This window comes from Plecotus auritus (genome assembly GCF_963455305.1).
Source record: "Plecotus auritus genome assembly, chromosome: 11".
Lineage (NCBI taxonomy): Eukaryota > Metazoa > Chordata > Mammalia > Chiroptera > Vespertilionidae > Plecotus > Plecotus auritus.
Window position 1 is genome coordinate 46,017,525 of NC_137777.1, and position 24,418 is coordinate 46,041,942.

The 24,418-nt window shown below is 38.0% G+C and overlaps 1 protein-coding gene across 6 annotated transcripts in view; it reads right to left on the reverse strand.

Annotated features, from left to right (window-relative positions):
• Positions 1–24,418, reverse strand: part of ST18 (ST18 C2H2C-type zinc finger transcription factor) — an 88,116-nt gene that overhangs the window by 57,419 nt on the left and 6,279 nt on the right. For all 6 annotated transcript variants that reach the window (XR_013959287.1, XM_080646204.1, XM_080646205.1 and 3 more), the window contains exons 3-5: positions 20,424–20,478; positions 18,184–18,214; positions 2,052–2,251 (exon numbers count right to left, since the gene is read on the reverse strand). Coding sequence is in view for 5 of the 6 variants with exons in the window: in XM_080646204.1 (XP_080502330.1) it covers positions 2,052–2,251; positions 18,184–18,214; positions 20,424–20,478 (286 nt within the window). In the remaining variant the exon portion in view is untranslated. The remainder of the gene's footprint in view (positions 1–2,051; positions 2,252–18,183; positions 18,215–20,423; positions 20,479–24,418) is intronic.

Consider the following 24,418-nt stretch of genomic DNA (forward strand, 5'->3'; position numbering starts at 1 on the left):
TGTTTTCTAATTATGTCCTTTCAACACTGACAAGCTGCATTACCTTAAGCATTAAGTCTCCTTGGTCCTTAATCATCATGTCTGTAAAATTCCGTCCATAATCATACACATGTCATTGTTGGGTTGGTTAAGTGATATAACTTATTTGCCAAGAATATTAATGGACACAGACAACAGGGGGTGAGGGCATGCAAGGGGGGGTTGAGGGAAAATGGGGGGATAAGAACACATATGTAGTACCTTAATCAATAAAGAAATTTTTAAAAAAATTTTCTACTAAAAAAAAAGAATATATTAAAAATTCAACAATAATGGCCACTACTTCTGGAATTTCAGCATATTCATTGTTATTAGTCATGATTCTAGTACTAAATATAAAAAATAGGTAGCATTTGTGAACCTGCAAATAGATGTCCATCAACACTTATAACTGAAATTTTAACTGAGTACATTTTGACAATATATTTTCTTGGTAAATACTAAGCATCTACAATGGTTACACCATCAGTGGGCAGATACAGTCCAAGTCCAGCCACACTGATTCAAGGACTTTCTAGATTCTATCTGCAATTTTCATGAATCAACAAAAATCTAACCAACTCAAGGAAACAAACAAAAAAAAAAGTCAAAGATGATGATAATTTACAGATGGGTCATGAGGCTTTAAGCCATATGTTGAATATAGGAAAGTCAGAAAATTTACTTAAACATCATCAAATCAGAATATAAATTTTTTTAACTACAGAATCTCAAACTACTTGTAAGCCAAGATTACTGGAGATCTATTGATTATGATCTGAGATTTGTGCACACTCATCTTTCATATGCTTTTACATCTTTTCTGTTGACACCTATTGCTATTACTATATTTCTACACATAATAGATATTTATGATCTAACACTCTCGTTGCCTTTGGTTTGTATAATATACTAGAGGCCTGATGCACGAAATTCAGCCCTGGCTTCATCCGGAAGGACGTCCAGAAGGTCATTCCACTGTTCGGTCTAATTAGCATATTAGCTCTTTATTATATATGATACTTTTTTTTCAAATAACAATTCATTTGGTATATTTTGATTCCTATAAAGTCACATTCAGAAAAAAACATGTGTATTTTATTTAGAACACCTAATTTCATTTTCTAATAAGTCAAGCTTTAGATTTTTTTAAATATAATTTTTGAGATATTTTGCGTGTCCTTTAACTTCAGCCTCATGCACAATGTGGTTGGTGGTATTCTGACTCCTGCAGGCACTGTGACTACCAGGGACCACTGGGAGTAACTGTGAACTGGGGACAAACATCCTAAAATTCTGAAATTGTAACTACATATAACTTGTAATGCAAACAGCATTTAATGAGTGAAGAATTGAATTCATGAAACATAATGTGTGCTTATAGGTAAATTAAAATGATTTTAGTTTGGAAATAGTTTGGAAATACTGGGCACAGTAATAAATTTTCTATATCATTTTTCTAGATGGAAATGCTAGACAGCCAACTTTATGTCCTTCTGCAGTCCGTTGCTATAAATACTTATTTTTTTTTAATGTTGAAAATATTAAAGTTGCATTCCACCTGCATTGGTTCATGTTGTTATCACCAATTATATTTTGAGGGCTAAATAATACTATATATATATTTACAAAACAAAAATATGTTTTATTCATGTATATCATATCTTAAATATCCTCAAGATTAAATTTGTCCTTTTATTTGAAAGGTTCTTTTAGGCATTAGACATCTACCCTATTTGGGAGTTAAGGTATTCATCAGCTTTCAGGCTTAGTATCTTTTCTATTCTTCAAAAAGAGGCACAGTCAATCCTGAATTTTGAAAATGAACTCAAGGCAAGGCCTCCCCAATGCTTATCTTTAGACATCCCACAGTCACAGATAAAAATCAGCCCTCAACAAATGGATTCTACGTGAAATAAATATTTAATTTGGCTTCCAAATTCAAACACACAAGCTGTATGTGTTCTACAGAAGCTAAGACTGAGTCTTCGGTGCCTGAGAGCAAATACAGAGTTTGGGCCCCTCCTTGCTACCTGTGGTCAGGTGAGCGTTGGTCCCCAGCAGGCCGTTGTCCTCCTCCGCCTCCGTCCTAGTATCAAGCCCCTCCTGGCCGTTCATGTTTGGGCTGTAATGTCTGGGCTTCATCAGCAGGGACTTTCTCTTATTGACAGGGACACCCGAGGCCTGCTCTTCAGCTCTCCTCTTCTTTGCCATGGAGCAATCATATGCCACACTGTATTGATTGAGGCAAATGAAGAACATGGTAAAATAGTTTACTGCTATTTGCCTTTTTACGTTCATGAGTATGACTCCAAGTCTGTGGGAAGTTGGGACTGAAAGTTTAGGGTTTGTTTGGGGCAAACCCTAAAGTTTAGGGTTTGTTGTTGGCATGAAAGAAAACAGCCCATCCACTGAATCGATTGCGGATTCTGTTTTACTGCCTATCAAAAGAGTTCTTTAAAAATCATCCTTAATCCTGAGTAAGTATATGTTAATCTGTGCTTTGCTTGGCACTACACTAAATACCCAGGGAAGGATGAAACAAGATTTGCACTGGTTTGCTAATCCTAAGAAACAGCTAATGTGAAAAATTACCACTGGATACAAAAAAAAAACACACAAAAACCACATGTCCAATATGGATAAGTTGCAAGGTTTTTCAATAGTTGTTTGCTACCCAAACTGCTTATCTCTGCCACAGTTGCAAATCAAACTTGAGATGCCACAACCTGAGCTTTGACTTGAAAGAAAGGAGAATGAAAGGAAGGGACATTATGAGCATTTAATTAGCCCATCTCCAGAAGACCCCCCACCCCCAGAAAAGTAAAAAGATGCTATGTGGCATTCTATTTTTTATTCTCACCCTTTTAGCACACAGAACAAACACATAAAAGGAGGAAAAATAAGATTGGATTTCACAAAAATGGACAACAATTTATTCTTACTCCTGTTCTCACATCGTTTTATTTGAAAATGCTCCTGAGGGTGGCCCTTTCAAGTAGATTTCCTACATACAGCTCACTCAGATTTAATGTAGATCACTCTATGCATTGAAGTTAAGACAAGCATTTTCTTGGCAAGATACAAGAAGACCAGAGGGTTTAGGCAATAGTGAGTCTCAAAGTAATATGTTATTCCTTACTCCATCACTAAAGAGCTATTAATAATATTACTAAATAGACAAAGGCCTTAAGCTGTTCTCTCAGAAACATCAATGCAAAGATGTTGGCCCATTCATGAGGATTACTTGATTATAGTTATACATGAATCCTTGGATTCCAACGAGTAGATTTAAAAAAAAAATGCCAGAAGAAAAAATACTATTTCTTCTATGGGGGGAAAAAGATTCTGGAAGGAGAGATCACTTAAGAGGGTTATAAATCTCTCAAAAATAGATTAAAATAGGAGAATTTAAAGTTATTCTGAGGAAGAGAAGGGTGGAGTGCCTAAATAAGCTAATGCGCTTGTGTAAAATTTCCCTTAGGAGCCAGATTTAAATTGACCTTGTACAGAAGATGGGGCAAAAGAGAATATAACCAGAGAGCAAACAAGTGCTTTATAAGAAGACTGCAGCAAACAGAAACTTACGGGCCGGGACCTGCCAATTTGTCAAAGGAAACAGCCTACAAATGTGGTTATGATAGAATGAGACCAAGCCCAGAGACACCGAACTACCCTGCCCCTTGCTTGCTTTGTCAAGGAGATTGACCTTTAAAGAAGGAGGGACAGAAAAAAAACATATCAAAGGGAATAAATTTCCTAGTTAAAGTAAAAAAAAAAGAAAGAGTTCAAGAAGTTCCCTAAACGAAAGTCTCCTACATCAAGTGAATTTCCATCAAAGGTGCTCAGAAGAAATACAAGACCACTGAACCATTATCTCAACCTAAGAAGCTTTATAGAAAATGAAAGAGTCCTAAAAAATGTCACTCAGATATTAAAGCAGGGGGGGAAAAAGTGGATTCTTAAAACCAGTTTAAGCATAACAATGGAAAGAGGCTGAGAAAGTTTATGAAGATGAAGACATGTCAGTACTGGAAACACTGATCAAGGAGACACGCGGTGGTCGGGATGATTAAAAAGAATTGGTCAGTCGGGAAAATGTTGTTTTTCTTTGATGGTTGGGGTGATGAATGGGACTAGACATCTACTACCTGTAAGACCCTTACAAACTTGGTCTTGTTAACATTGTTACCTACATGTACTTATAAAGACAAATTACATTCCCCAAATCGCATATCCAGCAATTGGTGTGCTGATATTTAAATCCCAGTCTTCGGGCCCCAAGGCTCAGGCTCCCTCCTGCCTGTTGCCAAATCACTTGGGTGATTTCCGTGTACATGTGACAGCTGGGTGAAGTGGTGCCTGGATACACCAGCCACCTCTCTAACGGGAAGGAAGCTGCCTGTCACCGGGCGTTGCCCATGCTTGGGGTGCAGATATCTACGATGTCCATGAGCTCTGGGGGTGCTACTGACTTGCAGCAATGAAAAGCATGTTGCGAAATGTAATTAAGACCCCCAAAGTGTCCAGAGATGGAGCAGTGGAATGAAACTAATGAGGTGACATTTAATGGCAATAAAACTCAAGATCAGTATTTGGATCCAAATAACAACTGTGTCAAGGACGAAGAGGAAACACAAGGTTTTAGCAAAAGTACACATTTCACTGAAGATAATGTTATTGTATTTGATACACTGTGTATGACGCTCCTTAAGTAATATTAGCTGTGTAATCTGTAACACATAATTGAATCTTTTGGAAAACCAAATTCCTTATCCATAGAACAAGGGTAACAATTTTTGTACCACATGCTGTAGGTAGAAGGTAACATCTGGGCTGGTCAGAACCAAAATAGGACAAATTAGAGCTGGTCTGACTCCCAGATCAGTGGTCTTTGGACTCCATCAACATCAGGCTGATGTCCCCACTCTGCACCAACGCAAACGCTCTCTCCGACACACTGCGGACTTACGCATGCTTGCCTGTCCATAAAGGCACTTTCCTCTTTTAACATATAATTTATATTTACATAAATCACATTAGATTTATACATAACATTTGCTTTAAATCTCACACTCTGTGCACTTCTCCATTGCAAAGTAGCCATGGCCCCCAACAGCATTTGGAGTTAAAATGAAAAGGCTTTATAATCAATATTACCCTTTGTGTGCGCATGGAAAATGGTCCCTTTCCCTAGTTTTCCCCGAGGGCACACTATTTTGGCTTTATTGTGACACTTCACTGTGACACTGCAATGAGGGAAAGCCATGCTTTACATGTCACTGAAAGAAATGCCACAAAATGCTAACATATCTTCTCAAGGTTGCCAGAAATAATTTCCACTGGGTTGTGTTTTCCCATCTGCAGAGCTCTGAAATGTTAAGGAAATAAATGAGCTCTATTATCTATATTTTTCTAGTAGATGAGAAAGAAAGAGAAAAAATACCCCTGCATTTATTGTTCTATTCAATCAAACTGTTGCTTTAAACATCCAGAGTCCTCCAGGGAACTTTATCAACGCACCGAATACCTTTCAATGCCATATTTCAAATCTATGGTTTCGATTTTATTAAAATATCTTTAACATATCTGCATTTTTACCCAAAGGAAGTGTTTGGTTACATATTTAATAAATGCTTCCATTTAGAAACTCAAATTCTAATTTGAAATCATATTCCCTCTGATGACAACATATGACTGAATTTTTATTTAATAAATGACTGAGGAAAACAATAATTAGATAACATGAATGAAAAAGTCAGCGCTGGAAATATATTTAGAAATCAAATTCATTAACTTTTCAGATTTCAGAAAAGAGTACAACAAATTAGGGAACTGTAACCCCCAACATTTGTCCATTAAGCTCTGGACTCCAGAACAGTTTCCTAGTTTATTTTCCACAGTAATCAATTCTCAATGCAAGTTACCAGAAAATATGTAACATATTTTAAAATGTAGCTTCAGCAATAGATATATTCTGACGAACATTTCCCCAAAAGAATATGACAAAAATGATTTGGAAATTACTAATCCCTGAGTCCAAAGAAATGATTTGCATGCTCCAGTATTTCCATGGAAATTTCATAGTGGGTATTTCTTCTGATTCCTTTTATCTAGGCAGAATACTACAGACTCGTGGGGAGGTACCAGAAAGTATAAATTTGAATTAAAAAGAAAAGAAAATGGTATATAGTGATAGAAAAAGAAAAACTTAAACTATTATTTTTTCAGAGGCATGATTATGTTTGAGGAAAACCCAAAAGAATCTATAGATAAAACACTAAAATAAGGAGGTGAATTGCCCTAACCTGTTTGGCTCAGTGGATAGAGCATCAGCCTGCGGACTGAAGGGTCCCAAGTTCGATTCCAGTCAAGGGCATGTACCTTGGTTGCGGGCACATCCCCAGTAGGGGGTGTGCAGGAGGCAGCTGATTGATGTTTCTCTCTCATCGATGTTTCTAACCCTCTATCCCTCTCCCTTCCTCTCTGTAAAAAGTCAATAAAATATTTTTTTTTTTAAAAAAAGGAGGTGAATTTAGTAAGGTCACTTTAGAAAATTATTTGCATTTCTATAAAGAAGCAATAAATAATTAGAAATAATAATTTAAAAAATATAACCATTTATACTATATAGAAATAAATACCTAGGAATAAATATAACAAAATATGTATAAAGTGAATACAAAACAAATAACATTTTGAGAAAATTAAAGACAAATAGAGAAATATAAAATATTCATGGAATAAAAGACCCAGTATTGTACAATTTGAATTTTCCCTAAACTTATCTTTTAGATTTAATACAGTCCCCAGAAAAAATCTCAAGAAGAATTTTTTTTTAGAAATTAACAAGTTAATTCTAAAATTTGTATGAAAATGAAAAGCCCCACAAATAGTAAAGATCATCTCAAAGAAGAACAAGAATGAAGTTGAAAGACTTATAGTCTTGGATGTCAAAGTTTGTCATAAATCTGTAGCACTTAAGATAGGGTGTTATTGGGGCACGCATCAACAAATAGACCAATAAGACCGAAGAGATAGATGCTCCATCTATTGGGTCCAGAAATAGCCTCACACATATGTAGTCAATTTATGACAAAGGTGTCATTTGGGAAGGGGCTGTTACTTTAATGAATAGCGCCATGTCAATGGGATATCTATCTGAAAAAAGTCTTGACTTCTACTGTATAGCAGATACAAGAAATAATTCCAGAAAAAAGTATGGATTTAAAGCTGCTAAAAAAAAATGTGCAACAATATCCTCATGACCTTAGCGAAGATTACAAAAAGCACTAATTTCAAGGAAATGACTAATTAGAATGGCTTAAAATTAAAAACTTTCATTCACCAAATGATACCAGTAAGCAGTAGCTTCCTATCGATATTCTGATTCTTGATCTGTTGACACAGCATGTTTACATTGTGAAGATTCATTGAGCTCTACTCTTAGGATATGTACTTCCTCCCATTATACCCTTCAAAACAGTATTTTAAAGACCAGTAAGAGTAAAAAAGTAAGCTACCGAGTGGGAAAAGTTTCTTCTAACTCATATGTACAGAATACTTTAAAAATCTTCCAGATAATTAAGAAAATGACAATCAATTTTAAAAGTAGCAAAAGCCATGGGCAGGCACATCACAAAAGATCTGATACACAAATGATGAGGTGCTCAGGCTCTTTTATCTCCAGGGAAATGCAAAAAAAAATAAAAACAATAAAATAAATAAATAAATACACACACACACACACACACACTGGCTTCTTGGCTAATAAAGTAGGAACCCTAAGTGGGACCCTCTAAAACTTCTCCCTTCCCAGCACCAAATAGTCAATCTACAGCATTATATTCTAGAAGGAATGGCAAAGGTTAGTGCCACCCTTAAAACTTAGAAAATGCTTGGTGGGTGGTCCCTATCACTTTTCCCTTAAATTTACAAGTGTGGACCCCAATGAGATTGATCCTGGTGATTAACAATGGACTGCCACAAACTCAAACGAATAATAGTCCTTTCTGCTAGACCAAAATACGTGATGTTTACTTCAGCAGATTAACAGACTCGAGTATGTGTTTTGTAGTCACTAACAGGACAAATACGTTCTTTCCCATCACTGTCAGAGAGCAGAGCCAGGAGCAGTTAACACTCCAATCTTAAGAAAAAGAGGGGAGATCTATAGCCTTACTGAGGACTGTGCAAATGCTACTGTGCTCCGTCATAACACAGTCCACAGGGACCGGGAGAGCAGGACATCCCACAAAACATCACTGGCAAATTATGTTGATGACAGCATCTTAGTGGACCTATTACAGACTGGAGTTGCCAAAAATTAAATGTAGTTGAATAAGAACAGCATCTTGACAATGCAGGTTAAATGCAATTATAAAATCAAGTTTAAAGTGACTCTTTTTAATTTAATTAATTAGTCAATCATCTGAATACTTTTTTTACTTGAACTTGTATTCCTAACAATAAAATAAGAATGACAGCTGTGAAATTTTTATAATAATAAAGATAAAAATACTGTATTTTTGTTAGCATATGATAAGCCCATATACATTCACAAATACCTAGTTTTAGAAGAAAATAAAATGTACCCCCCTTTAATTTCTCTCACACAGTATTTTATAGAATTTTGTATAGAAACTAGAGGCCCGATGCACGAAAATGTATGCAAGTATAGGCCTTCCTTTCCCCAGCTTCTGGCACCAGCTTCCCTCCGGCACCCGGGACCCAGGCTTCCCTCCTCCAGCTGCCCGCAGACACCCGGGACCCGGGCTGGCTTCCCTCCAGCCCAGCTTCGTCAGGAAGGACATCCGGAATGACGTCCGGAAGATGTCCGGTCTAATTAGCATATTACCCTTTTATTATTATAGATCGTGCTGCCAGCAGAAATTTTGTTGGCATATTATGCTTGCAAAAATGGTTAAATTTTTAAAAGTAAAAGATCAAGGTACTGCTTAAGTGGGGGGATTGGAAGATGCTCCCCCTCCCCTCCCTCCTCTCTGGGCTGGGTCTACAGGACTGCACAGTCTGCCAGAGGCCCTCCTGCTTCCTGTGGAAGAACCAGCCACACTGGCTCAGCTTTTTCCTGTCGGAAAAGGGGTTTTAAGCCCCAAACCTCAAACTTGAAAGGAAAAAATAAATCTTAAATACAAGTATCTTCATGAATGACACAGAAAACCGTCATTCACCCTGCCATTTAGTCAGTCAACATCCTAGTTTATTTTGCCTGGTGAATAATAATACCCAGTATGTCCGCTCCCTAACTTTGCACCTGGTCTAGACTTTCTAGAGTTGTGTGTAGCGCAGTGCCAGGGGCTTGCTAGAGGTCATGGAGATTCTGGGGGAGTCGCCTCGGCCCTGTGCAAGCACTTTGTGCAGTGGGAGGAGAAGCAGGACCCTTTTGTGCACGCTGCTAATGAAAGAAGAAACAGTAAACTTCCTCATAAAACTCAGGTCAGAGTGAATTGCAGACTAACAGGAATGAGACTGTAAAGCTGTTGAAGAGAATGCAGAAGCACTATTTAGCGAAATTCCATTTCAAAAACTTGATTTCAGCCCTCGTTTTTGAATGGGGACATCAGAATCGAGTAAGTGATCGTGATTGTAAAGTATGCATAGAAAAGGGTCTGCTCTAAATTATTTCTGAACAAAAATGACAAAGGTGGTTAATATTTAATTTGTGATCACGTGAATAAACTCCAGATCTTCTGAGTAGGAGAACTCCGAGGGGAAAACATTTATTGTGATCAACACATAAGAACATTATCTCTATTCTGCCATATCCAAATCTATCAAATATCAACTTCCTATTCTGTGTATAATGCAGACACATCTTTATTAATCAAAATGATCTCATTAATTCACAAAGTAAAAATCATTAACTAATTAATGATGGGGGCTGTCCCTTCTTTGTTACTGTGGGTCAGTCCCTCCCAGAAACACTCAATCCAGGGCCACGTAAGTAACACTGAGTTAATGTAGTAGGGCTTGAAATCAACATCAGGAAGCACAAAGGTCTAATTAGTACCGTAATGAATGCAGTATAGGTGTCCTTCTGCTCTCTAGTATGAACATGTTTTTTTCTTTTTCCCAAGATGTACATACATGAACTCTTCCTAAGGAGAAGGCTCTGGAGGGTGGTGGGGCGGGGGGGGGGGGGGAATTGAGAATGACAGAGAATGGAGCTTAACATAAGTTTAAACTTTTGATGTAAGAATTAAATGTGGGGTTTTTTTCATGCAATAGATAACCCTACCTTGCATATTAGAATATGGTGGCTTCTTTCTCTTTGAAATTTGCTGCTTGTAAGTGAAATTCGTGTATAAATAGTTTCATCGGGTGTTATTTTCTGAGTGAGGAGAGTCATATTCTATTTGTCATCTAGAACAGATTTTATTAATGTTGACCTTTTCATTGTTCTCCAGTTTCTTTTTCTGACGATTTCTGTTGTTTTTACTATAGATATTTCTCAATGTTCAAAAGAATGTTTTCCCCGGCTTGAAGAAAGGTGGATCTATTATGAACAGTTAGAGTAGCAATTTGCAGAAGGAGGACAGGTAATACAAAAAGAGGGGAAGATAAGAGAGGGAGGAAGTGCCTGAAGTGGAAGGGGTCAGAATGGAGGAAGGCAGGGAGATTAGGAAGAAGTGTGAGTGTGGTGGGTGTTTGGGGTGTTGAGGGGGAACTAGCAATGAACACTAAGAAGGCACAGTCCGGGTGGTGAAAGGAAACCGGGGAGCATGTTGTGTTGGGAGGTCACATTCCTTTGAAAACGGCCATGGAGAGCGAGCCTGCCCTACTTGCCTTTCAGAAACTCAGAGCCATGATCCCGCAGGACAGGAAGAAAGAAGGCTTTGTGTTGGCTTTCACCCACAGGATACAGGGGCCTTGGAGGCTCTGCGGCAATGACCATGAACACTTGGGGTGTCCAGGTGTCTCAAGCCTCTCTATTCACACAGGGGGAGAGAGATGAAGAGCAGCCCCGGGGGCATAGTGCAATCACTTCCCTCCCCACGCTTCACTCCCTGGCCCTGAGTTTGAGTGAGTCCCTAGAGACACACTGTCTACTCCAACTCTGAGAAAAAAACCCACATGTGCCTGTGGAAGAACCAGCCACACCGATGGAGTGAGTTCCCATGCCTCAGGCTGAGAACCACTGTGAGGATCTTTAAATAAAGCCCCAAAAGTATTCTTTCTTATCTACAGTCTCTGTATTTTGCTGTCACCGCCTCTGATTTCTTCTGTGTTCACATATCCAGCATCGGCCACTCGTGTCCACAGACTTACTTGGCTGATCCCTTCCTACAAGCAAACCCAGGAAGGGCATGATGCATTTCTATTCCAGTTTTGTTTTCTTTTCGGGACTGAAAATGACCAAATGAGATCAAGGGAGAGGATAACAAAATTAAGAGGACCTCACTTTTCTATCTGATACTTTCAGGAAATATATTTGCAGGGGGAAACACTTATTGGAAGTAGGAAAATGAGTTAGAAATGATTATAGCTAGAGGAGGCTGTTTTGTAGTTAAGGGGCCAGTGGAAGCTCTGTTAGCAAACCATTTTGACGTTAAAGGGACAGAACTAGCGAAATAATCTAAGAATTTAGAAGCAAAAAGTTGCAGTCCCTTTAAAGATGTTATAGAAAATTGATATATGAGATATTCCTTTACAATGAACTACTAATTGCATTATTTATTCTCAAAACAAACACTGATAGACAATATAAAGTAAAATATTTCTCAGTGAACATCATGTAACTGAATAAAATAGATTTCTTATCCTTAAAATGTTGACTGTATCAAAAAGGAAGAATTATATATGATTAAAGTGTGGGGTTTTTTTTTAAATAGTTTGCTCCTTTTTTATTGTTTTCCCAACTAAACTGTAAACTTAAAGGCAGGGATCTGCTTTCTTTTGCATGAGTGGCCAGATGGATGAAATGAATAATAAAATAGCTATGATTAAATGTAATAAGTGCTTGATGACAGACAGGAAAAGAAGAGCTTTGGGTACACAATGAAAAAAAGTATCCGTCAGGCTGAGAGGTCATGGGGAGAACGCATGGAGGAGATGACATTAATCATTAGCCTTGAAGTATGAGAACAAATTCCAAATGGGAAAGATGAAGGAAAGAATTTTGCCAGAATAGCCTGTAACAGAGTTGAGATGGAAAGAGCATTTTATAAAATGAAAAATAAGAAGTATCCTTAGGTAAGGCTTTCCTGAAGAAAATAGTATGGTGATGAGACTGGAAAAACAAAATTGGGGGGGAGGGGGTTGCTTAGGAAAAAAAAGTACTTTCTCTTTCAAGGCGAAGAACATAAATGAGAGAAAATATGCAAAGGAAAAAAAAAAACAAGTGAAAGGTAGTGAAAGAGAGGCTCAAAGGCAAAGATAAACTCAGGAGGAATCTATAACAATAAAAGCGTAATATGCTAATTAGACCAGACGTCCTCTGGACGACCTTCCAGACGAAGCCTGGGCTGTGAGGGAAGCCCGTGTTCTGGGTGCCAGAGGGAAGCCAGTGTTGACAGCCAGAGGAAGGAAGGCCTACTCTTGCACGAATTTCGTGCATCGGGCCTCTAGTGTTTGAATAAAGCAAGAGGTTACATTGAGCTATGCTTTGAGATGGGGAAAGGGGATGGGGCAGGGGACAGGGAGGTGAATTTAGAGGCCAGAACTGAAGGTGCTTTCCAGAAAAAAAGTTTCATTAGTCAAGAAGGTAGCAAGACTTGACTTTTGAACACTTCTCCAAGCTCACTCAGCTAGTCACTGATAGAGCCCCAGAACCCAGGCCTGCTATTACCCCATTGTTCACTCCACCACATGAACCAGTCAAAGTCTAAGTGAGGGTTTGCATTTAGAATTGTGAAAGTAACCCACTTTAAGAAAATATTAGAAGCTAAAGCACTCCATGACTTGGTTGTAGGGAGTTGATTTGTCAACATTGTGGAACATTTATTTCAGTTCACACTTTAAGCAAGAGCAATATTACAAACAGTCAGAAACACTGTTTACAAACATATCATGTAAGTGAAATGGGACTTCAAATGATTATAGTTTACTTAAACAATAACAAGAAACGGAGTTTTGCTTGAGAATTAAAATTAATGCATTCCTTCAAGGAGGGTTGATGAGAAACAAGAAATAGTGTTAAATAATTTTGTGTTGAGTCAGAGATTTTCAAAGAGCACATTAGGATGAGAAGATACCAACCAAAACAACACTGTGAAGTGCTCAGCAGGTTGAAAGAAACCTCCGCATATTGGTTACCAATGCATCAAAGTAGCAAGACAGTCATGTGACGTATGGAAGTTGACAGATTTTGGATTTTGTTTGAGAAAATAACTTTTCTGAGAATACACTCATGGCTAGAGAGTCATCTATGGATGCATATAAAATGGTGTTAAAAGGTGTCCTTATATAAATTCTCTTTCTAATGACCTCTGAAACGTATTTAAGAAAGATTTACTTGATTTCAAACACTTCCAAGAGGTCAAATCAAAGACTTGAAAAAGACCAAGGCTTGTGCTTTTTGCTACGCCACCGTCAAAACTGTTTGTTTGGGATCCTGCTACTCTTCATCAAATAGAAATGCAAGCAATCATTAACAAGAATTCAGAGATCAAGAAAATTCCAAAGAAACACCATTGAAAGTTAGCTTTTCCAAGTAAGTACTAAAACCTAGCACTTCTCAAACATGTTAATAGCCTACATATCTTGTCAAAAGGCAGGTTCAATAGGTCTGGTGCGGCCCAAAAATCTTCATTGCTAATAAGCTCCCACGAAATGCCGACCAGCTGATACTCTGAGTAGTCAGGCTCCGGGGTTATATTTGATCCTCAAGGTGGAAGTGATCTCTCCCTCTGAATGCTTATAACACCCACAGTGGTGTTACTATATAATTCCTTGGGTTTATTACATGGATACTTTAATTTCATCCCCACTGCAATACCTAGCACAATGCTCTATAGAAGAAGGGTTGAGTGAACAAACATTGAAGGAAATATTCATTCCTCAATCAAGAGTGTAAAAAGATTTATGTTACAAAAAATAAAAGCTAGATGGGTGAAAAAAACTATCTCTACGAGTGAACTCTGCAAACCTGAACGCCACCGTGAAGTAAATTTCCGTGTGCAACCTGCAGTGGTGGCATTTTGTCAGTGTTAGAAAATGTCTTATTTCTAGAAATATTAGTGCCTTGGACTCCTATAACTCATTGGTTAATATCCTTGGATAGTATTTGGTCACAGGAAAAAGGTAAAGTAAATAAAGCATATTTTCTTGTTCTGATTCTTTTCTGAGAAATGCCACTCTGAATTTTTACTCATAAGCCTCATAGTATTTTTTCTAAAATGAAGACATACTTTAAAACATAGGGAATATACAGGGAGTGCAACTTTGAGGCATAAGATGACTTAATCATTCCAGAGAGATCATTTTGTTTATTGTACTGTATTTACTAGGGTAAGAGAGTGTCTTAAAATGTATTAGGGAGGCTTTCGACAAGAATGAAAATAAGTAAAAAGAGTTTGTTCTTTAATAAGTACATTTCATTAACTATAATGTTATCACATATTTATAGTATGACATAGTCTTTTATAGCATTTAGCATTGAATTTGCTATCGAGTGGGCCTGCAATATGTGCCTATCGAGTGAACTGTTGAAATAATATGCGCTGTGTCTAATTGGATCCATAAAAGCTCACAGGATAGTCAGGACAAATGATATCATCTACATTTGACTCATGAGCCAAGTTCAGGGCAGTTTAGGGCTTTCTACATGGTTTTTGACTACGTGACTGAAGCAGAGGCAGCACTGGGTGGTCTGGGTTGTCCCATGCTTTTCCGTACACCCTGTAGCAGAAGCATAGGAAAGCCATTACAAAGCTGGAATATATCTTCTAATTAGAACAAAGGGGCTGGACTAGTGTAAAAACATTTTTCCAATGCATGAGACAATTACCGGTATTAGTAGGTGCAATACATGAGGACCAGATTAAGGATAATAGTAACAAACGAAAAGAGCAAAGATAATACAATGGTCATGATGTAGAAAGATGCCAAGAGAGCCTTCTAAACACCACCTGTAACCTGAATTGTGTTGGAGGAAAGACTGGGGAATGCTAATAAGAAATATGATTAAAGGTGGGCCTGTGGTTATAAATTGCTTTTCTAATGTTGATGATAGTAGCTGACATAGAGGATAATAAGAAGATGAGAATGTCAGTATCAATTTTTATTAGCGTCATGAATAATATAGTGTATTTAAATTAGCTTCTTTTGGTTTAGTATTTCTGTAAGTGGTATCTCTAGAAGCAATAGCATGCTCAATGCATTCTAAAAAGGAAAACTAAATAAAGTTGCCAATATTCTCTACAAAATAGCCTTAACGTTCATACCAAGGAAAATATGCTATATTGCCTAAGATACTCAAATTTCAGACGCAAAAGAAATTCTGGATTCTAGATCACCACAAGCCTGAGGGAAAAAATGGAGAAGCAAGTGTAGCCAATGAAGTTGTACAAAATTAAAAAGACACTAAAAATACGACCCAGCAAGTAAATTAGAACTTTTTTTCAAGAATTTACATAGAATGGTCATTAGGGTCTATATCTGGGGTACATTTAAACCATTTCAGCAGCAACTTGGGACCTACTCAGCTTAAGCATGATCATTCTGTTGAAAATAAGCAATTATAAAATTAACGGTAATCAGTAATTTTTACAAACTGGTTCTTATTCAAGAAAAAAAGGTGAATTAATTTGGTTTTTAAATTTTATCAGCAATTATCACCAGCTTTCTGAGTTGGTCTAATGACAAATTAGGTAAAATTAAATATCTGATAAAAATAATTTTTATGGAATGAGAACAATTTATTACTTTATTGTTTTATTATTTTTAATTAAAACATATTCTTTGTTTGAATTTCAGAAAATTAAGCTTTGAGAAACACACCATAAGTGTTTAAGCATAGAATTGGTGTTTAAGCATAGAATTTTAAAATCCAGCTGAACCATTTCTTTTTTTTCATTTATATTCTAAGCAGGTACTATTAATTGTGTAGGACAAAAAGCATAGTTTGGAGTTGAGAAGCTGGTCTCTGAGTCAGAAGTCTGGATTACTTACTAGTGGTGAAATCTTGGACTATTTACATAAGCTATTTAGTTTCACTTTTTTCATCTGAAAATAGGAACTCTCATTGTTTTTTTTTTTCCTTATAATGTTGTTGTGAGGATTAAATGACAATGCTCAAGAATGTCTGGCATACAATAAGATCACAATAAATATTAGTTCTATTATTATAATAAATGCTAAAAAGTAACTTAAATAGTAATTCCTATTTCTCCAGGAAGTTCTATTAAACATGTTCCCGCTCCCCCCCCCCCCAAAGTTGCTTCTCTCTATGAATCCCTTCCTTTTTCTCTATGAATTATATATTTCTCCTTGGCCAAAGCACACACTCATTTGTATACTCTTTTTCATGTTATCATACAAGACATGTCACTCAAAAGGCCTCTCCCCCCCACTCCGAATAGCTGGAGTCTCTAAAAAAGACTCTGGCTGAAAACACAACCACTTCCACAGGCGAGCGGGCTGTGGGCTCCTGGGCACCCAGTTTCTGTGGCAGACCAGTAGGAAACCATTCCCCCTCATGACAAACATCTCACGACTTTGAGCCTTTGATCACATAACCGTCTTTTGATCATTCTACAGGGAACATAAAGTCTCCAAACAGACAGGACTTTTAAATGAGAACAGATTTTAAAAGCAAGAATTTAAGTGAGCCAGAAAATTCAATCTTTTCATTCTGTCTTAAGGTGGGTTATGCTATATGTTCTGCTCTTATAAAAAGTAGCTTATCATGTAAAATTCTCAATGATTACATTGATAATGGAGGCAGGGACATGGATTCCCTACTAAAATATTTCCACAGCTAAGAGCATTAGCGTGAAAGCTTGTACTCAGTTCTGATGGATTTGTGTCCCACTAAATGGGTGAACCAAAACTGACAGAATGAATCCTGGGACACAGAAGTAACTCGGCCCTTGCTTCGGGAAACCACAGAGCACAGTAGCCTGGAAGAATAACTATGTGAATTGTTAATGCACACATGATCAGTTTCAATGTGGATCAGACACTGTTACATATCCTTCAGTTTCCAAACATTTCCCTGAGGAACACATACAGACCACTGTTGTTTTCACAAAAGTGGGTTAGTTAGTGGGTCTGGGACTTTCTGGGATTGCAACAGTAAACCTAGAGGAGAGACAAGGTTCTACTCCTGTTCCTGACACAATTTCACTACAAAGTGTCACCAGTGCAGGAAACGCATTGTCAGTATGTGTTTATTTTCAAATATGTACTTAAAACAACCTCACTAGCCTGGCTGGTGTGGCTCAGTGGGCGAGCATCAACCTATGAACCAGGAGGTCATGGTTCCATTCCCAATCAGGGCACCTGCCCAGGTTGTGGGCTCGATCCCCAGTAGGGGGCCTGCCGAAGGCTGAAGATCAATGATTCTCTCCCTCTCCCTTGCTCTCTGAAATCAATAAAAAATATATTTAAAATAAATAAATAAATACTTTTTTAAAACCACACTGTACTTCACAATGATACTGTGAAAGAAAATCTAATTGGAGTTTATTCTACAAAACCTATTAAGGTGGACTTTTCAGAATATTACCCGAGGTGTATTTACAGTATACAAGGTGGAAATGCTTGGACCCATCCTAATACCTATCAGTCACATTAGAAAAAGTCATGTGGTTACCTGATAGAATTATCTGAGTATTAAAAAAAAAAAAAGAGTAGAGAATTTAGGACGTGGGTTACCCATTAATCAAGTTCTTCACTTACCATCAGTGCACAAACAAACCACCTGTGAGGTGTGTACACAGAGGCAGCACACACTCTATGGAGAAAAGTGGAAAATTACTCACATTACAGCAAAATGCTGTGGGGTTTTGTTGTCACAAGAGTAGTTTGAATTGTTTTAGGTTAATTATCAATAGTTTTTCCCTTTTTTGGTGTACAGACAGAGGCCACGTGGAGTAAACCCATTGGTTTATTCCTCATACTAAAACAGGGATTCTGAATATAAAATATTCTAATAATTAAAGCAAATCAATATTAGAAAAAGTAATATAGGACAAACCTTACCTGAGCTCCTGGATTAGAGAATTCATTGGCACTGTTGAAAAAAAAAATCAGTTACTAATTTCTGAAACTGTACAACTGAAATTATTCACCTACCTAGGCATACTGACCAACAGATGGTCAGTATAGACCCCACTCAGGTTCCCACTGGCGGGTTGATCTTTTCTGGTTCTGGTTCCTTGGAGACAAGCGGACAAATGACTGTGGCCCAGAACAGATGACTCTCGGTGTAGTGCCGAGGGTGACCCTGGGAACTTGATGTCATGGGTTGGACTTTCTGAATATTTGTCTTGAGAGATACATTCAAAGCTCACAGGGGCATGAAGGACCTGAATTACTTTTTGAATCAATTTAACTTATTTTATTGTTTATGGAGAATTTTTCAAAAAACAAAACAAAAAACAACCACCCCTATTTACATTTTAAATGACATTAAACAAGTACATAAATAAAACTGGCAAAAGATTTACTAAAGAATATGTCCCAAGATTTGTTTCATACATTTCATACATAGAGAGAGGAGGATAAGCATCAGCCATGTTAAATACCAACATCTTTCAAAATAAGCAATTTATAGAAAAAAAGAGCTTTGATTTTTCTTACTGGGGCGATGGGAACTAAAGAAGTCCATGTTTATAAATACCTGCCTACACAAGGATAAGCAGCATATTGAGAGAGACAACAGGTGGTTTGAAAGATTACTCATGCTGCACGAGAAACAGTTGTCTCATTTCTCGAAGAACATTTTGGCTCTATTTAAGAATGTATATGTATGTGCCAAAGGAATTTGAAGTAAAAAAAAAAATTGCAAATTAAAACAGCCACCATTTCCAAGTATGCTAGAGTAGTGTGCTTTTAGGAGTCTGAGAGATTCAAATAATCCAAATACAGTCCCTAGAACTCTGATATTTATGGCAGACATGAGCTTATACTAAATAATGATGCAAACTCTTTTTCTTAAATTTACATTTTATGGGGAAGTTTGCTACATAAAAACTTAATGTTTAGAAATACTGCATTCTACTAGTAAATATTAGACTATATGATGCAATTACTTTAAAGGTAACTTAAAACTGAAACTGGAAAATAATACAGTGTCAAATTTCTGTTTAGGTAAAGCCCCATATCTCATATAGCATTATTCTGTATTTTGGTTATCATAGCTAGTGATCAACATAATTACATTTTAACTGGAAAAAAAAATCATCCTGGTATTTATTTAAAATTTTGGAATCTGAACTTTTCTCAAACAGGAATTATTGACCTTGACTACATATGTAAGTGTAGCTAACAAAAGCATTCCATTGGATTAGCCACTTTCAATGATGAATCTCAAAATGCTTCCAAAATATCGCTCCATTGCTACCTGACTCAGGCCTTCTCAGCAAGGCCGGCCGTGAGAAGACTGGGTGAGGAACAGCTACCCAGAGTCTCTTCAGACGCCATGATGAACCCACAGATGTCCATTTAAAATTAAGGGTCACAAAAATATAGCTAATTATAATAAAAGTTGTTTTCCTTAAGGTGTATTATTGCAAGTCAATCCCGTTTTCCAGATGTTTCTATCATCCAGGGCCTGTTTCTGTTTCAATGTTACATTACCATCTGTTGGTTACAAAGAGGGAGGGAGAACCATTAAGTTAAACCTTCACACATTTCTTTGCGGAGCTGTCGGAAATTCCCAGCAGGGGCAGTCCAAAGATAAACATCATCATTTTACTTGAACTAAGTTTAGATTGGGAGCCATGAAGCCAGATAACATAAAAATCAAAACCCGTTTTGGCAATAAACGAACAATTTGGCCTTTCCCCTGGGCCATTAAAGGTCACATCAATAATGTGAAGGTCTCCAGGAAGCATTCTTCCCTCGCGGACCCTGATGTTGCTTTGCAAGATGTTCAAGTCTACTCATGATTGCACTTCACAAAAATTAGCATCCTATATCATTTGGGCTTATCTGAGTCCTTTAACTCCTGGCTCGGAATATTCTGCCTCTCAATACCATGACCCAATGTAAAAAAAAAAAGAAGGAGAAGGAGAAGGAGAAGGAGAAGGAGAAGGAGAAGGAGAAGGAGAAGGAGAAGGAGAAGAAGAAGGAGGAGGAGGAAGAGGAGGAGGAGGAGGAGGAGGAGCAGCAGCTCTGAGGAAGTTGTCATCATTCTGCATGGCAGGGACTGAGCACCAGAACACCCATATTTCATGGTGTGGTGGGCACGGTGTCCTGGAACCTGCTTGCTAACTCACCCTTCGTTCCTTTAGAGCGGGTACGCAGCGTTTTATCCTCAGCCTCTGCATCCATCTGTAACAGGAGCACAAGTCCTGAGGTCATCCCTTTGACATTGACCAAAAGGTGAAAACATGTCATTAGAAGTTCTTAAGGTCGCAATGAAAAACAGAGTAGATTTCCATGTTCTTGAACAGCATTCTGACCCTGCGGGGATAGAACTGTGACTGCCCTCACACTCCCTGAGCTTTGGAAATACCTCTACAGATGCTGGAGCCACAGGGAACAGTGACAAGAGGGCAGATGTCCTTGTCCATAAGTGTTTGCTAGTGATTCAAACACTGTTGGCATTATAAGGACAGGAAGAAAAAAAAAAAAAAGGATTGTCTGATTAACAGTGGTTGTGAAGGAGATAAAACCTCAAATGCCACACCTAAGGGTTTCAGACTGATTTCCTAAAACTTCATTCCTTTGCATTTCTAGACCTTTTCTGATACATACCTCCTGCCAAGTCAGAAAAAATTATTCCCCCTGTAAAAAAAGCAACATGAAGGTAACCCCTTGAAATGTCCCTATTTCAAAATACCATTGGAAATGTTGATGGCATACATTTACTTTAAGAATTCCAGAATAAACACTGGTTATAATCATCCCAATCTATAAGGAAGGTGAAATTTGAGTGTTGGGAGTGGCAGTAAATATCCTAAAACACCACCACTAAATATTTTAAACATAACCAAATACATTCTCAAAGGGATGCAAAAATTCTAGAAGCCTATAGTTTCTGTCCACATGGAGATAGATTCTGACCTGGGTACATACATCCATTTCAGTAGATTCCCCTAGTAATTTCTTAGCTTAATTCACTTTTACACATTGTCAGAAGGATTTCTTCAATAGAAAGAAGTTGCTTTGCTTGTTGAAAATCGGACATGGGCAGAAGGTGCTCTGTGTCGCTCCCATCCCTAAATCCTGACACTAGCGTGGAAGCCAGTGACTGCGATGGTAATGGGAGACACATCTCTGCTCTCCGAGGCTGAGTTGTGATTGAAGGCACTGACCTGCCATAGACTTATAATAGGGGAGCAGGTGTGGCAATGATGGACTTTAATTTCCTTTAATAAACCTTTTATGTGCCACACTTTTACTGCCATTTGACGCTCTCCAAGGTCCTGCACATAATAGGTTCATTACTTTTGATTACTATAGTCTATTGAGACAAACAACTCCAGAACACACTATATATTATGTTCAGTTAAACCAATATAGACTATTTATCCATTGTGCATTTTTTCACCTGCAACACTACAGACAAAATTAACAGCAGCTCTCGTCAGCTAAAACTATTAAAACCACCAGCACTCTTTTGTCATCATTTCATAATAAACACCACACCGATCATTGAACTGCTTTTTTAAATTAGCAAGCAAGAAGTGCACACTGCTTTTGCTGAACAGCATAAAATGGTTCATTGTTATGAATATTTTAAATTACATAATAAGACAAAACAACGATAAAACAAAGGTGGTGTTTTTTTCCTGTAGATTTCCCCCCTCTTAAACCACATGGATTTATGACAGATGTGACACTGACTAGGATTACAATGGCTTGGTTTACTCAGGATGGTGAGCACTGTGTTGTAAAATCCTCCTACTCTGTGAGTATCTCTGTTGCATATAAAGTAGCTCAACTCATGCAAACTCCCCTCCAAGTGCTAAACGAATAACTAGATTAAGAGAGAATGGTAGCATGGGGGTTAAAATGATGAAAACCATCCACTCTTTCTGAAAAAGCGACTCAACTCAGGTCTAATGCAATGCTATTCTGCCACACAGGTGGTATTAGCTCTCCCAGCCACTGAAAATTTTCCCCAAAAGGCAAGTGAAGGTTGAACTCCATGAGTTTCTTTCCCAAAATGAAGCATAGACTGCAAAAAAGTGCCAGTGGGCACAAATAAAAGTTTCTGAAACCTCCTTAAATGTAACCTTCTTTATAACACCTTTAAGACTATTTCTATCTACCTATCTATGTGTTTATTTATTTATTTATTTTTAATCATCACCTGAGGAGTGAGGATATTTTTCCCATTGATATTTAGAGAGAGTGGAAGGGAGTGGGGAGCAAGGCAGAGAGGAGAGGGGAGAGAGAGACATCTATTTGTTGCCTCCTACATGCGCCCCAACCAGGGACAGGGAATGATCCTACAACCCAGGTATGTAGCCTTGACCAAGAATCAAACCCGTGACCCTCCAGTGTGCACGCTGATGCTCTAACCACTGAACCACACTGACCACACCAGCCAGGGCAAGACTTCTTCCATTTTGCAATTTGGCTATCCAAGGACCTAACTGTTTTTTCATCAACCCATGCAGCCACCTCCCCATTAAGGTCGTTGGAAGGGATGTGTAAATACGCATGGCCCCCTGCTTGATTGGGCTTATAATGCAGGTTTATAGTTGCATTTGGTGGAGCTACTGTCCTCTTGTTGGTGTAGCATGTATGTCCTATATAAATATTGTAAAAACTGATACTCATTGACACAACTATGTGCTCAGATTTAACCTGTGGGCCAAGTTGTAGGAACAAAGTGGACCAAGGCTATAATATACAGCCTATCTATTTCACTTTCTTTCCCTCCCTCACACCTGAAGAATAATAAAAGTATGAAAATCAGTATCCAGTCTTGTCTTACAGTTTGTCAGGGAGTAAAAATATCAGAAATCTAAAGCATGTGCTTTTCCTTTGGGCTGGGAGTAGAAGTTTCTACCATTTATGAGATGGCTCGCTCTCCTCATACATCTCAATCCTATACAATAAAAGGCTAATATGCAAATCGACCGAACAGCGCAACAACTGGTCGCTATGACATGAGCTGACCACCAGGGGGCAAAAGCTCAAAGCAGGAACTGCCCTCTGGTGGTCAGTGAGCTCCCACAGGGAGCCGGGCTCATGGCTGGTGAGTGCAGAGGCAGTGGTGGGGGCCTCTCTTGCCTCTGCAGCAGCGCTAGGGACCCCTCGGGGATCCTGGACTGTGAGAGGATGTGGGCTGGTTTGAGGGGACCCCCGCCCCGCCAGTGCATGAATGTCATGCACTGGGCCTCTAGTTTAAAAACAGGTCTTTGTTCTCTAAAATCTTGAATATGAGAAAAAAATTCCACCAAAAAAGTCAATAAAGACATATTTTTAAAAAAATAAAATCTTGAATATGGGAGTAAAAATTTCTAAATGTTCTTCTTTTGAATTATTATCAGGAACTTTAATAAATTTCCAATGAATAGCCTTAATTTTTGTAAAATCAAACCTGATATTCAGTGGGTACCTCATTCAGGTAATGGTTGATGAAAGGCAGAAAGAGACTTGTACCTCGGTGCATGTGCTGAGACCTAGGTGGGTATGGTGAGGATCATCATCTTCCAAATCCTCTCAGATTTATAGAAGAGGCATGTGATTATGGTATGAATCAGGACACTGACCTAAATAACATATGCTGCAATCTTAAAATGACTTTTCCCATTGGGAACATTGTTGTTTTTCATTGGGAAAGGAGACTTGATCATTTTTGCTACTCAAGTCCCAAATGTTATTGGCAAGTCTGCAATTAATTTTGTAAAATTTAATGAGTCACTTCTTTTTTCAAAACAGAAATGTGATTTTCTAAAAAGCTGTCCTTCTCTCAGTTTCTTAGGGCCTTCATCTATCTCATTCCATTGTTTATAGAGGAACAAGACAAGATATTTTCTGAGATTCCTATGATTCTTCCTGGCTTTGCAGTCTACTTCTCAATAGAGTAATAATATTAAAGGTAGGCTTTGCCACTCTTATTTTCATTGATCTGAAACTACTTTTTAAAAAGTTTATTTAACTTATAAGCATGGATATGTTTAATATACATATAATATTATATAACTAGAGGCCCGGTGCACAAAATTCGTGCATGCGGGGAGAGTCCCTCAGCCTGGCCTGCACCCTCTCCAATCCAGGACCCCTCGGGAGATATCCAACTACCTGCCTGCCT